The following is a 14,748-nucleotide window of genomic DNA, read 5'->3' on the forward strand; positions in this document are numbered from 1 at the left end:
CTTCATTTTAGCATGATATCGTAATTACACAAGTTCGATAACGAGGCATAAAAAAAATTCGTATCCCAGAATTTGCGTATATTTTGCTAGTCTCACAAATTACATATATTTTCCTAGTTTTGTAAGTTACCATATTCTTCTTATCGGGACTGCATATTCAGTTGAGTATTTCCTCCTTCCAGTCAAAATAGCAGAGAGTTTGCATATATACAGTATTAAAAGTATTTTCATTACCATCGAGCTATAATCGATGGGCAGCCCCTATTGGACAACCTCTGATCAGATGGTAAGTTATATACCGAGCCTACTGTGGCTGAGAGCTTATGAGCGAGCCCAGTTGGTCGAGATACAGAGCCTAGTATGGCCGAGCGCTTATGAGCGAGCCTACTATGGCAGAGCAGTTATATATACACCGAGCCTTATAGGGCCGGACAACTATATTATTTACTATATTGAGAGAGTTGAGTCAGTATCAACAGATAAGTATATCTTCAGATTATCTTTGACTTCCAGCTACTTGTAGTTATTATACTATCAGTTCAGTTTCAGCTTTCAGTATATTGCCTTACATACTCAGTATATTATTTCGTATTGACGTCATTTTTTGGGGGGGCTGCATTTCATGTGTGCAGGTCAAACAGACAGACGGGTAGGCCTCCTCAATAAGTATTGCCCGAGTTCAGCTTGATGGGTTAGCTCCATGCCTTTCAGAGTTTCCGGGTCTAGAGCCTTATGTACATCTTTTATATATATATATATATATAAGTTATGAATAGGTCGGAATTATTCCGACCACAGTATATCCATCAGTAAAGGCTTGTAGACATATCCTGTTAGTTAGTAAAATATGTTGGGCTTGCATGCCTTGTATGTATATTTGGTTGGTTTGTCAGCTAACGGCCTTGTCGGCCCAGTTGTATATTGACATCTAGTCAGCATTCACATTTCTTGCAATGTGGCCCATGGCCAAAGTATGACATCATATGTTCAGAGTCTCTTAGTTGCAAGTTGGTATGCAAGGATAGGTGAGGGTGCTAGTCTCTCCCCCAGGTTCGGGGTGTGACAAAATGTGGCATAATCTTTGATGCCAAAACAAATCATGATTTATTACCAACAAGAGATGGATTACAAGATGAACTATGAGATATAGAATGAGCAACAGAATTTGAAACAACATTAGTGCTAGGGACAGAAACAGAAACACTAAATTGAGCAGAAGAGGAAACGGAACTAGGAACAAACAAAGGAAAACGAGAATCAGCTGAATACAGGAAGTATAGTCCATTTGCAGCCTTACCAATTTCCAGAGGCCTCTTCAGAGAAAGGCCCTATAAAATACAGCTATAAATGGTGAAGATTGCAAGACATTTGAACTGAAGAAGTAAATTATGTACAGAGATCAAATTGAAATAGAATGAGGGAACTAATAAGACATTATGCAAAATTATATCTGCCCTGAGAGTCAAAGAACCAGTAGATATGACGTTTACTTTATATCCATTAGGTAGAGTAATTAGAAAAGGTGTTACTAAAGGCTTAAGATTGTGAAGTAAGTATTTATGTTATGTCATGTGGTTGGTGACAATCCAATGGTTTAAACCTAAGTGTGAGACTGCACATGCATGAAAAGAAGCTGAATGCACCTCAGGGTGATTGTACTCACCTACAAAGTTGGCAAATCCTGCATTTTCAATGACAAAATTTTCAGAATGAAGAGTCAGAGATGTCTAGACTTGTTGAAGCAGAGTCATGAGATGTTGATAATGTTCTTTACTGAATCCATGTCCATTGTTATCAGAGGAACTTGGTTTGGTAAAAGCAAAGTCCAGAAGATGTCCATCATACTGAACACAAGCTGCAGACTTCCTATTCTTGGTAAACTTAAAATCTGAAGGGAAACCATGTAGCATATAACATTTATCAATGGTGTGCTCAGGCTTCTTACAATATCTGCATGAAAGGTTGGAAGATGAACTATAACCTCCCTTTGCATCAAATTGGACACTCTGATGAAAAATCGTAAAAGTGTTCATATGACCAGCTGAAGCATTAAAGGAGGCAGAATCATGGGAGAAACCAGGGACAGGAGCAGAGGTCTCTTTCTGTTTCTCATCATGTTGTAGTATGGAGTATGCCTTACTCAGGGAAGGAAGGGAAGGCATCATAAGGATGTTGTTTTTGCAAGTAGAATAAGACTCATTCAGACCACTGAGGAATTGATAGATTTTCTGATCTTCAATGAATTTGGGGAGAGCACCACATGAACAAACAGGACCAACATAAGCAGTACTAAGTTCATCCCAAAGACCTCTTAGTTTGGTAGAATAGGTAGCAATATCTAAATGACCTTGGGAAGTAAGACTAATTTCTCTTTGAAGTTGAATATATTTAGAATCATTGGAAATACCAAATCTCTCATTAATGTCAGTCCATATATCCTTAGCAGTGTCAAAATACACTACATTGTTGGTTATATCCTTAGACAAAGAGTTTGTTATCCATGCAATGATCATGTCATTGCACCTTTTCCAAAAATGATAATAAGGAGAGCTAAATTGTGGTTTGGATATCCTACCAGTGATGAGATCTAACTTGTTTTTAGCAGAGATGGTAGTAAGCATGTTTTTGCACCAAATGACAAAGTCATTGCCATCAAAGGGAGGGGACACCGGGTGAGCACCTGGACTGTCCGAGGGATGTATGTAGAAAGGATGAGATGGAGGTATAGTAAAATCATCAAAACCATCAGTTGTAGTTGACGAACTCACTTCAGGACTACTCATTTCTAAGCCCTAGTTAAGTCAATTTTGTACAGAAAAACATAAAATTGGTGTCTACCAATACTTTAACCCAAATTTGAGTGATGAAAGGATATTATCGTCCTTCTTTGCAACCTAAAGAAGAAAGGCCTTCAATTTATCAGAAGAAAAAACACCATGACCTTTGATACCACTGGTAGAGTCGGAAATTAGGGATGAACAAACTCCGCAGAATCGAGTCACAAATTTACCAGAGAAATAGCTCACAATCTCTGAAATCCTCTAACATTCATCAGTTATGACCAAATCGATCAAAATCGAAGAAAAATCCAGAGATTTTTCGGCAACGAAAACTTCAATAAGGAAGGGACTTGAGAAACAAACACCGTCAGTGGACATGTGGAGCCATAAACGGTCGATAATAGGCTCTGATACCATGTTAATTCATCGATTCTTAGTGTAATCGGAAGATTTGATTTGGAATTGAAACCCTAATAATGAGAAGAGAAAGAGAAAGAGAAGAGCAAAATATCTGAGAAGAGAAATGAATTTCTTATTATTGTGTTCTGTCCAAAATGTTCGTGTATATACAAAAATGAATAACTAAATGAAAATGGGCCGGGTATACATAAAGGCCCAAACCAAGTATGAAATAATAAGGCCCAATAGTTAATTCTCTTGGCTGCTGTCAAGTGGCCCAGTATTGTCAACACGTACAAAGGGTAAAAGTTCTTTAATTTAGCCTCAAGTTAGTTATCTTAAAACAATCCAGGAGCATAATTATTTCATTAATAAAGATGGATTAAAGATTAGGCGTAATGGCTTCCTGGCCACTTAAACGTGTAGGGTTTTTAAAAGCCGATACATGAACTTGCACTTTTCCCATTTGAACACTCCAACTTGATGCAATGGATACTAATAAACATACTTGACCATTGACTATGCCTATATGAAAGCAGCGCAGCTGACATGGCTAAATTATGTGCAAATCACACTGCAAAGGCGGGTGGAATGTATTGTTTTTATTAAAAAAAATATGAGATCAAAATAAAATATAAATGAGACAAAAAAAAACCTTTCCCTTTCCCCTTTTCTTTTCCCCTCCCTCCCACCTCTGTACATAACTGCCACACATATAATTAAGATATCCTTATATCCTCGATCGACTTCAGTCACATACTCTCTTTTCTTTCACGTTCGGTCTAGGGTTCCTCAATTTTTATCTCTTTATTTTAGATTTCTTACTGTAATTCGTTTTGGTCCAGCTTCAATTCAATGCAATCAAGCTAAATAATACTTCAAATTTCTATAACCTTTGCTCTCTATATACTGGCACTTTTTATTTAGGTTTGGAAGATGAAAAAAAGTAAAGAAGAAAGAGGGTGGTGTTTGATGGATCAGGCTCCCAGATATTTGATCTGGGTCAATGATTCGTTAACGGGTTTTTTCTTAGGGTTTTGGTTGGTTTAAGAGTTGATTAATAAGATTTAATTGATAAAAAGTAAAGCAGAGAAAGGAGTTTACCGGAGAGGTAGCCGATAGTGATGGAGATGTCGAAGATGGTGGTGAGACGGATGTAATCGAGGGTATTGAAATTGGCAACAGTCTTAGTAGAAGGTGGGTTTCGATCTATAATTGGGTATTCTGGCTTTGCCGATGTTGTTATGTCTGTGTTCATCTTCCCTATTAGCAGCTGCTCTTTTGGTCAGTCACCGACGACGGGACACTGAGATGGTTTTTAATCGGAAAATGCAAGTGTCACTAGTTGTATATATTTGTCTTTGCTATAATTGCGGCTGACTAATTAAATCCCTAGATAACCTTGAATATACAGGTGTCAACAAAATATGAATGAATGGATGATGTGGCTATACAAATTATTAAACTAAATCCATGTCAGTAGCAATTGAACAACACGCACCATTACAAGTGTTTATTCGTAGCCTTTTTTTCAAGTAAAGGTGTTCAAATGGGAAACCCCAAGAGTTCATATATCGGCTTTACAAACTTATGCAAATTTAAGTGGCCAGGAAGCCATTTCGCCTAAAGATTATAGTAAAAGTTTAATTGATCATAATAAGAAAATACATGTAAAAAAATTATATACTCATTTCAATACATACTTAGCCTTCTCACTTATCCTTGTACTGACACAAATTTTTGATCTACTGGTGAATATGGGACCAAGAATTTATCAACATAAGTAGTACTTGCCTTTTTTTCCCTTTATATTTATGTTGGGTAAAATATCATAATGGAAAACAGATACTTATTTTGTTTATCCTAATTATTTTACTCGAATGTGCAAAAATACATAATGTGTTCTCCAATCCCGTTATAACTAGCTTTATTTACTTGATCATTTAGGTAAATCGTAAGTATAATCTGATTTTCTAATTAAATTATCGTCCCATTTTTTTGTTACATTTGTGGTTGGCACCGCACCAAACGCACTGCTCTACTAGAAATTGACTTCTAACAGCTGGAAGGAAAGCTAGTAGAAATGATTAAAGCTACATATAAGGTGAGACAAACCCTTTAAATGAGTTACATTTGCTTTCTTGATTCAAATAAAAGACATATAGTAGAATAGTAGCTTTCTTATCATTATCATCACAACATCATGGTCTATGGGTCCAAAATCTGATCTGTTTAAAATGTATACCATGTTAGTTCAGTTTTCCCTTGACTTTAAAGCTAAGCGTTCCCCAACTAGAATATCCAATCTTGTTATAAAAATTCTTTTACCCGTTACTACATAAAAATTAAACTCATGTTATACTAAATTTTTCAAAGTGAACAGTACGCATCGCTTATAATAATTAACTAAGCCTCTCTACCTTCACAAGGTAGAGGTAAGGTCTGCGTACATACAAGTGGCGAAGCCAGGAATTTCAGCAAAGGTGTTTAAACTTGAAAAAAGTGAAATAAATTCCCCAAAAAATGGTGTTTAGTATATATTATATACCTCTAAAATCTAATATTTTATCTACATACACAGTGTAATTTTTCGACGTAATCAATTGACCGCCCTTCGGATAATGTAGCGTCGCCCCTGATACATACTACTTTCCCTAGACCTCACTTGTAAGATTATATTGGGCTTATCATTTGTTGTTGTATATTCAAGTTTCTTTGCTTCAAAGCTAAGCTTAAATTAATAAAGTTAATTCCCTCATGATTCATTTAGGACTAGTGTTCAAGCATGATAAAGAACTCAAATAATTCTTCATCAACAAGCATCATATCAAATTAACAAAACCTCTATGGCAAAGTGAGTACCAAAAGATCTATCCCTCCTTTAATTCCTTTCATCCAACCATTTTCATCACACTCCCAATTCACTACCATGTTTCCCTTCTTCTTTTTTCTCCTTTTCCTCTCTTCTTTCCCATTTACACTAGTCTTTTCCTCCCATTGCACAACTTCAACTTCAACCAAAACATTTGAAAAATGTATGCCACTCCCTTCTCAAGATGCCTCTATTTCTTGGACTTTTCATCCCCATAATGCCACTCTTGATATTGTCTTTTTTGGTTCTTTTATTTCTCCTTCTGGTTGGGTTGGTTTTGGAATTAACCCTACTTCTCCTGAAATGACTGGAACTCGTGCATTAATAGCTTTTCCTGATCCAAATTCAGGCCAACTTGTTCTTTTACCTTATATAATTGATCCATCAGTCAAATTGCAAAAAAATCCACTTCTTTCACGTCCTTTAGATATTCATCTCCTTACTTCTTCATCTACTTTATATGGTGGCAAAATGGCTACTATACATAATGGTGCTACAATTCAAATTTATGCCACGTTAAAACTTGTTACAAACAAGACCAAAAATATACACTTTGTTTGGAACCGTGGATTATATGTCCAAGGCTATTCACCTACAATTCATCCTACTACAACCAATGATCTTTCTTCAATAGCCACAATTGATGTCCTTTCTGGTTCAGAAGCAAAATATCATAACAATTTCATGACACTAAAATATATTCATGGGGCTATAAATGCAATTTCTTGGGGAATTATTCTTCCTATAGGCGCGGTCACAGCGCGTTACTTAAGGCACGTAGAATCACTAGGACCTGCATGGTTTTATGCACATGCAGGGATACAATTATCGGGAATTTTACTTGGAACTGTTGGATTTGGATTTGGAATTCGATTAGGTCAACTTTCACCTGGGAGAGTTTATGGACTACATCGAAAACTTGGGATTGCGACGTTTAGTTTGGGCATGTTACAGACATTGGCATTGTTTTTTAGGCCTAAGACGACAAATAAATTTAGAAGATATTGGAAATCTTATCACCATTTTGTTGGTTATGCTTGTGTGGTTTTAGGAGTTGTGAATGTTTTTCAAGGATTTGAAGTAATGGGAGAAGGAAAGTCTTATACTAAATTGGCTTATTGTTTGTGTTTGTCAACATTGATTGGTATTTCTGTGGCTTTAGAAGTGAATTCTTGGGTTGTTTTTTGTAGAAAAGCAAAGGAAGACAAGTTGAGAAGAGAAGGATTAATTGGAAGTTCTGGGAAATTTAGTGGATCAAGTCATGGTTGATTCATTCAATTATGGAAAATTTATGTTACAAATTGTCATTATTTTTTTTATGGTTCAAAATATTTGAACTAAGATTTTGGATTTTCTAATGTAATTTTCATATAGATGATCATTGCTTGTCCCTTAAACAAATCCTTTTATTGTATTCTAAAAATTGATTTTGCAACCCACATCTGGGATCTTGGATATTTTTAGGGCAAGTTACACATTTGGCTGGTGGGCAAAAAATAATTACATTTGCTAGCAAAATATACATAGAATATGTATGAAATATGTATATTAAAAGTTAATATACAAAAAATATATATTTTGATGAATATTATATTTGGAAACGATTATATGGTGTAATTTTTCCTCTCTTTCTTTTTGTTACTTTTCTATCTCTCATTTCATTTGGGCTGAAGTCTGCATGAGAAGCCCAAACAAACTTAACTACTATAGGCCCATTCGCCTGGGCCAAACACCCATGTTTATAGGCTCAGTTAGCTGTTGAGGACTATATCCCTCAAAAGTCTTGACTTGTTTGTGTAAAGAAATAAGGTACGGGGCTGATTTACTGTGTTGGTTATAGTTCACATGAATTCAGTAATTTTTGCTCGAATTCTATATATTGAAGACATTCGTCTATATGACACCTATCGTTATCTTCCAAAAAGAGAAAAGAAAAATTCTAAACCAGCTCCATTTTCGTATCATATTTTCCCGTTAATTGTCATACTAAAAACAACAAAAATGCTCTAACATGGTCTTCTAACCAGCTCAAGCAAAAATTTTAAGACATACATTATAGATATGTGCACTACAATAAATTTAAAGAAGAAAAAATAAAATATCGTTGAAACTTCTAATCAATGTCACAAAGATACTAAAGGAAAAATGGTACTTTCCTTTTTTATCTGCCCAAAATAAATGATACATGTCTAAATTTGAAAATAATTCAACTTTAAACTCTTCATTTTATCCTTAATGAGAATCTTTTATAACCACACAAATATCATGACCCCACAAAGCTTTTACCCCTTAAGCTTTTAAGATCACAAGTTTCAAAAATCTTCTTCTTTTTACTTAAAGTCTGTGCCGAGTCAAACTAACTCGTCTAAATTGAAACAGATGGAGTAGGGGCATTTGCATCTATACCTGCTTTTTGTGTCATATTTTAACTTGTGCCCGCTTTGCAAAAAAAATTACAAGCGTACCCGTTTTTTCGCATAACTTCAGCATACGGGACTGAAGTAGCAAAGGCAATCACGCAAAACTTCAGCATTCTAGTAGTCGGGCCTCAAGTTCAGCTCTAGAGCTGAAGATTTTGTTTTTTAACTGGCGAACTTCAGCTCTAGAACTGAAGTTTTTGTTTTGTAACTGGCGAACTTCAGCTCTAGTTTTTGTAACTGGCGAACTTCAGCTCTAGAGCTGAAGTTTTTGTTTTGTAACTGGTGAAGTTTTTGTTTTGTAACTGGCGAACTTCAGCTCTAGAGCTAAAGCACCACAATTAGCAGTGATTTTTAAGAAAAATAGTGTACATCTTCTTAGCTCAAACACGAATAAACATATAAAAACTCCAAAATTTTACAACTCATCCTACTGGTAACTTAAACTTTTTCCTAAGACTAATTTGCTGTAAATTTGGAGCAGAAGTACAACTGCCGAACTGTTCAATTAAAAAAAAAGTTGACCTTATAACTAAAGCAGCGTTGCTTCTGGAGATAAATACCAGTTTGTTTTGTAACTTGAAGAAGAAAACGAAGGAGGAGAAGGAGGAGGAGAAAGGGGGCTGAAGTTATTTAAAAAGTGAATACAAGTTAAAAGTTTTTTAAAAAAATAGGTATATGTTAAATGGGGGTGACCAAATAAGGCGCCCCATGCAATTTTTACGATTGAGTATTTGTCAAGAATGGGGTTCAAGCCCAAACAAACTTAACTACCATAGGCCCATTAGCCTGGGCCAAACACCCATGTTTATAGGCCCAGTTAGTTGTTGAGGACTATATCCCTCAAAGTTTTGACTTTTTTGTGTATAGAAATAAGGTACGGGCTGATTTACTGTGTTGGGTTATCAGTTCACATGAATTCTCGAATTCTATTTATTTAAGATATTCATCACTATATGCCACCTATCATTATCTTCCAAAAAGAGAAAAGAAAAATTCTAAACCAGCTTCATTTTCGATTTCCCGTTAAATGTCATACTAAAAAGAACAATGGTATTTGTTCTTAAATGTCACACTCTAGGAAAAATGGTTTTTGTCAAGAATGGGATTCGAACCCATGCCCTTTCGGACCAGTACCTGAAACTGGCGCCTTAGACCAACTCGGCCATCTTGACATCTGTGATCGCTTTTATCAAAAGATATATTTTATTCTATTTACCATATGGCAAATATTTTTCTACTCTTATCTATATAACTTTTTCTGTGGTAATGCTTAAAGCATTTCCTAGCTCAGTAGTTGTGGGCTTGAAATGAAATCAGAGTTGATAAGAGGTTTAATATATTTCGTTATAAAAATATGAAATCTAGAATTTATTGTGGAAACGTTTATAATCTGATCTCTTCATTTGGCATTATATTGTAATATGATATGGTTCAAAAGTAATAGGATTTACAATTCCGTTCCCATTATTACACTGTTGAGTAGTGGTTTTATTGCCTTCAAATAATGTTGTTGAAAACCAAGTCATATAAACCACATAAAATGGATACCAAATCCTATTACTGCAATTCACATTCTTTGACCAAATCAATAATTTCACACATATTTTGACTCAGAATAGTTGAACTTTAGGGACTTGGGTTCTCCACGGACATTTTTAGTGCAATACATTAGTAAAAAAAATAATATTCTTTTAAGGAACATACAAAAATCAAATATGACAAGTAAAAGAGATCCGAGGAAGTATTAATTAAATTAAGAATTGTTAGAGCTATCTTAAGTCATACAAATTGTCACGACCCTAAAACCGACCCGGTCGTGATAGCGCCTATCGTGAAACTAGGCCAGCCGACACAACTTCAAATTAATCATTAATCAATATAAATCATTTTTAAGCTTTTAATTAATCCAAATATCTCATAATGTAAGTCTAATTGAACAGTGCGGAATAAATACATAAGCCCGACATCGGGGTGTCACAAGTCACGAGCATCTACTAAGGTCTGAAAATATACTAAAACAATCTAAGGAATACAATAGGGAGAAGAGCAGGGCTGCGAACGTCGGGCAGCTTCCTTGCTAACTCCAATAACTCTGTCACTGAGCAATCAACACCCACTACCGGGTTCAGAAATACCTGAATCTGCACACAAGGTGCAAGGAGTAATGTGAGTACACCAACTCAGTAAGTAATAAAAGTAAATGAAAGTTGAGCAGTAAGAAAACATGTAAGCCACGTCAACACGCTACAACAAATGCAGGACATTTCCAACACAATGCAGAAATTATTTACTTCGTAAATCAAGCTCAATTTCAGTAAAAACCTTTGAAAACAACTTTCAATAGTTTCAAACGAGTGATAAAACAGTAAGTAAAAATGATAGAAAACGTAGACAGACCCTCGGGCAAAACATGTACCATAAACCGCCCCTCGGGCATAATATCAACAGAACCAGCCCCTCGGGCTACCTCACAATCACTCGTAATCAGCCCCTCGGGCATAACATGAATCAAGAACCGCCCCTCAGGCAAAACATGGATCAAGAACAGCCCATCTGGCAACAATATGAAACAACAACAGCCCTTGGGCTACATCATATCACTCACACTAGGTACCCGCTCTCACTGGGGGTGTGCAGACTCCGGGAGGGGCTCCTTATAACCCAAATGCAATATCAAGTCATCTCGTGGCATAATCAAACAGGCACACGGCCTTATAACAAGCCACCTCGTGGCATAACAAATCAGGCCCTCGGCCTCATAATCATGAATCAGTACAATACCGTTGCGGCGCGCAGCCCGATCCCATAATAACCTCACAACACAGGCCCTCAGCCTCACTCAGTCAGAAATCTCTAAAAAGCCACTCAGGCATAGTAAAACATGATTCTCAGCCCACAATATCGTTTAAAAATGTCAAAAAATGGAGTAAACATGGCTGAGTCATGAAAACAGTAGAATACAGTATGACTGAGTACAATATGAAGTCAAAACAGTAAGGAATAGTAGTAAAAATCCCCTAAAAGTCCAAAACAGTTGGCGCGAGGCCCAAATATGGCATTCAGTCCAAAACATGATGATAGCAAACAGTTTTCAATCAAATACGTGGTTAAAAAGTCATACGGTACGGACTAAGTCACAATCCCCAACGGTGCACAACCCCACGCTCGTCATCTGGAGTGTGCATCACCTCAAAGTAGCACAACAATGTGAAATCCGGGATTTCATACCCTCAGGACAGACATTTACAATTATTACTTACCTCAACCCGATCCAAACTCTAGCCTGCGATGCCTTTGCCTCTCGACTCGGCCTCCGAATGTTTCAAATCTATCCAAAAACATATTTATACCATCAAAATACGCTAAGGGAACAAAGCCCACTCGAAAATAACCAATTTACATCAAAAATTCTGAAACTGGCCAAACTCGGCCCCCAGGCCCACGTCTCGAAATCCGATAAAAACTACATCAATAGAATCCTTATCCTCCTACGAGTCCATACATACCAAGAACATCAAAATCAAACCTCAAATGGCCCCTCAAATCCCCAAATTACACTCTCCAATTTCAAGCCCTAATTCCCCAATTTTAGGCTTTAAATTCCACAAAGTTCATGTTTAAACAAGTAAGAATCAACATAGGATCGAGTATTGAGTTCAAAAATCTTACCTCCAAGTGTTTCCCTTCGATTCCCTCTTCAATCCTTCTCAAAAGCTCCAAATATCGCTCAACAATGGAGAAAATAGACCATAAATCGCGAAACCCACTTTTAAACATTCTGCCCCAGGTAAAATTTCCTTCTTCGCGAATGCGACCTTCCCCTCGCGTTCACGTTGACCAAATTACACTGCCTCTCCACTTTTCTCTTCGTGAACGCGAACGCTGCCACGCAAACGCAATGCTTCGCCAGTCCAGGCTTTCGCGAAAGCGATACTAATCACGTGATCGCATAGAACAAGGGCCTGGGATGCCCAACGACCTCACTCATCTTCGCGAACGCGAATCTAATCACGTGTCCACGATGCACATGTTGCCTTCACCTTCGCGTTCGCGTCCTCCCCATCGTGAACGTGTAGAACAAAATCATCATCACAGAAAACACCATTTGCGAACGCGATGTACCCTCCGCAAACACGATGAACAAAAATCTCTGCAACAAAAACCAGCAAAATTTGCAACTTTTCCAACATGAAATGATCCATTCAACCATCTGAAACTCATCCGAGGCCCTCGGGACCTCAAACAAACATGCCAAAATATCCCATAATATCATTCAAACTTGTTCCAATCCTCGGAACGCTCAAAACAACATCAAAATATCAAATCATTATCGGATTCAAGCCTAAGAATTCCAAAAACTTCCAAATTGGAACATATCCATTACAAACACGGATAATATTACGTTAATATTTACTATTAACAAATAAATTTGGTCCAAAAAAATTAATCAATCAATCGATCATTTGACCAAATCCAAATCCAAATCCGAAGCCGAAGCCGTAGTCGTAGCCGTAGCCGAAGCCGAGCCGAGCGAGCGACGACGACGACGACGGTGTGAGGCTTGCCTTCTTCTTAACTCTTTAATAGCTACAAGAAGAGCAATTGTATATATACCCACCAAAATCATTTTCCTCTTCCAATATGGGACAATGTTTCAAGAGAGGGAAACTTAAAATTTTACTCAAAAATTTTATTTTTCCTCCATTTCCCATTCACCCTCTTTTTAAGACTTTTCCATCTTAAAATTCTCAACAATCCCCCACATGAATGGGGAATGGCTATATCACGGAAGTATGCATGAACTTGTGTGATTCGCAAGCAAGGATTAATTACATCTGGATAAGTAGGTTTCCCTTTGAACTTTCCATAGTGAACTTATGTCGGATATATTCGGTCAATTGGTAGATTTGATATCTTTCAACCATCGAACTTTAGTGTATACCTAGACAACCATAATTCACACAATCAACCCTTAACCGTCTTTGGTTCTCATTGTTGTGTTCGTTTCAGCCATGAACACCGCTTGGTTTCATAAGTGCGTAGAGAATTGGCCTTGCAAAATTCTCCTTGAAGCGGTTAGCACTTCACACTTACATAGGTGATTCCTAAACGTGTCATCCTATAGATACACTAGTTGATATACCCCGTATCAAATTTAGAAATCATTAAAAAGCCTTAATGTTTTATCCTTGGTACTGAACATTGTCTCATCACGAGAATGGACCAAAATTTTTGTTGACAATGTTGAACCGTCATTAATGACTTTGTTTGATCTCCTTGAACCTAGATTTTGGGATCTCCAGTCTTCTAGGTAGAGTTACCACCACAATGACTTGTTCTCGGCCATAGTCTCATTCCCCTAGATGATTTCTTAACTACCTCTCTAGTTAAGCCTTTTGTAAGTGGATCCGACACATTATCACTTGACTTTACATAGTCAATCATGATAATTCCTCTAGAGAGTAGTTGCCTAACGGTTTTATGTCTTCGTCGTATATGATGAAATTTACCATTATACATAACGCTTCTAGCCCTTCCAATTGCTGCTTGGCTGTCGCAATGTATGCATATTGGTGCCAACGGTTTGAGCCAAAATGGAATGTCTTCCAAGAAGTTCCGGAGCCATTCAGCTTCTTCACCGAATTTATCTAAGCTATGAACTCAGCCTCCATTGTAGAGCGGGCAATACAAGTTTGTTTGGACGACTTCCAAGATACCGCTCCTCCACCAATAATGAATACATATCCACTTGTAGACTTCGAATCAGTTGAACTAGTGATCCAATTTGCATCACAATATCCTTTAATCACTACAGGATATTTACTGTAGTGCAAATCAAAGTTTTGGGTATGTTCTAAATATCCCAAAACTCATTTCATTGTCATTCAATGAGATTGACCTGGATTGCTCGTGTATCGACTCAGTTTACTTATAGCACAAGCTATATCTGGCCATGTACAATTCATGATGTACATTAAGCATCCCAACACACAAGCATAATCCAATTGTGATATGCTTTGGCATTTGTTCTTTGCTAATGCAAGATTCACGTCAATTGGAGTCTTTGCAGTTTTAAACCCTAAGTGCTTGAATTTTTCAAGTACTGTCTTAATATAATGAGATTGTGACAATGCTAGAACTTGAGGAGTCTTTTGGATCTTAATCCACAGAATTAAATCCACAACTCCCAAGTCTTTCCAAACTTGCTAGTTAGCATACACTTAGTCGCATTTATGTTGGCAATGTCATTACTCATTATCAGCATATCATCCACATA

At 36.9% G+C, this 14,748-nt stretch overlaps 1 protein-coding gene and 1 non-coding gene across 2 annotated transcripts; one reads left to right on the forward strand and one right to left on the reverse strand.

Moving 5' to 3' along the window:
• The first annotated feature begins 5,954 nt into the window (after positions 1 to 5,954).
• LOC107784634 (cytochrome b561 and DOMON domain-containing protein At2g04850-like) lies at positions 5,955 to 7,474 on the forward strand. Its single transcript, XM_016605793.2, has one exon. It carries the CDS (start codon positions 6,109 to 6,111, stop codon positions 7,318 to 7,320), a length of 1,212 nt encoding a protein of 403 aa, XP_016461279.1. The 5' UTR covers positions 5,955 to 6,108; the 3' UTR covers positions 7,321 to 7,474.
• A 2,088-nt stretch (positions 7,475 to 9,562) lies between these two features.
• TRNAL-CAG (transfer RNA leucine (anticodon CAG)) lies at positions 9,563 to 9,643 on the reverse strand. The gene has a single exon. It is a non-coding gene; the product is annotated as a tRNA-Leu (tRNA).
• Positions 9,644 to 14,748: the final 5,105 nt, after the last annotated feature.

Source organism: Nicotiana tabacum, chromosome 10, assembly GCF_000715075.1.
Source record: "Nicotiana tabacum cultivar K326 chromosome 10, ASM71507v2, whole genome shotgun sequence".
In the NCBI taxonomy this organism is placed as follows: Eukaryota; Viridiplantae; Streptophyta; class Magnoliopsida; order Solanales; family Solanaceae; genus Nicotiana; species Nicotiana tabacum.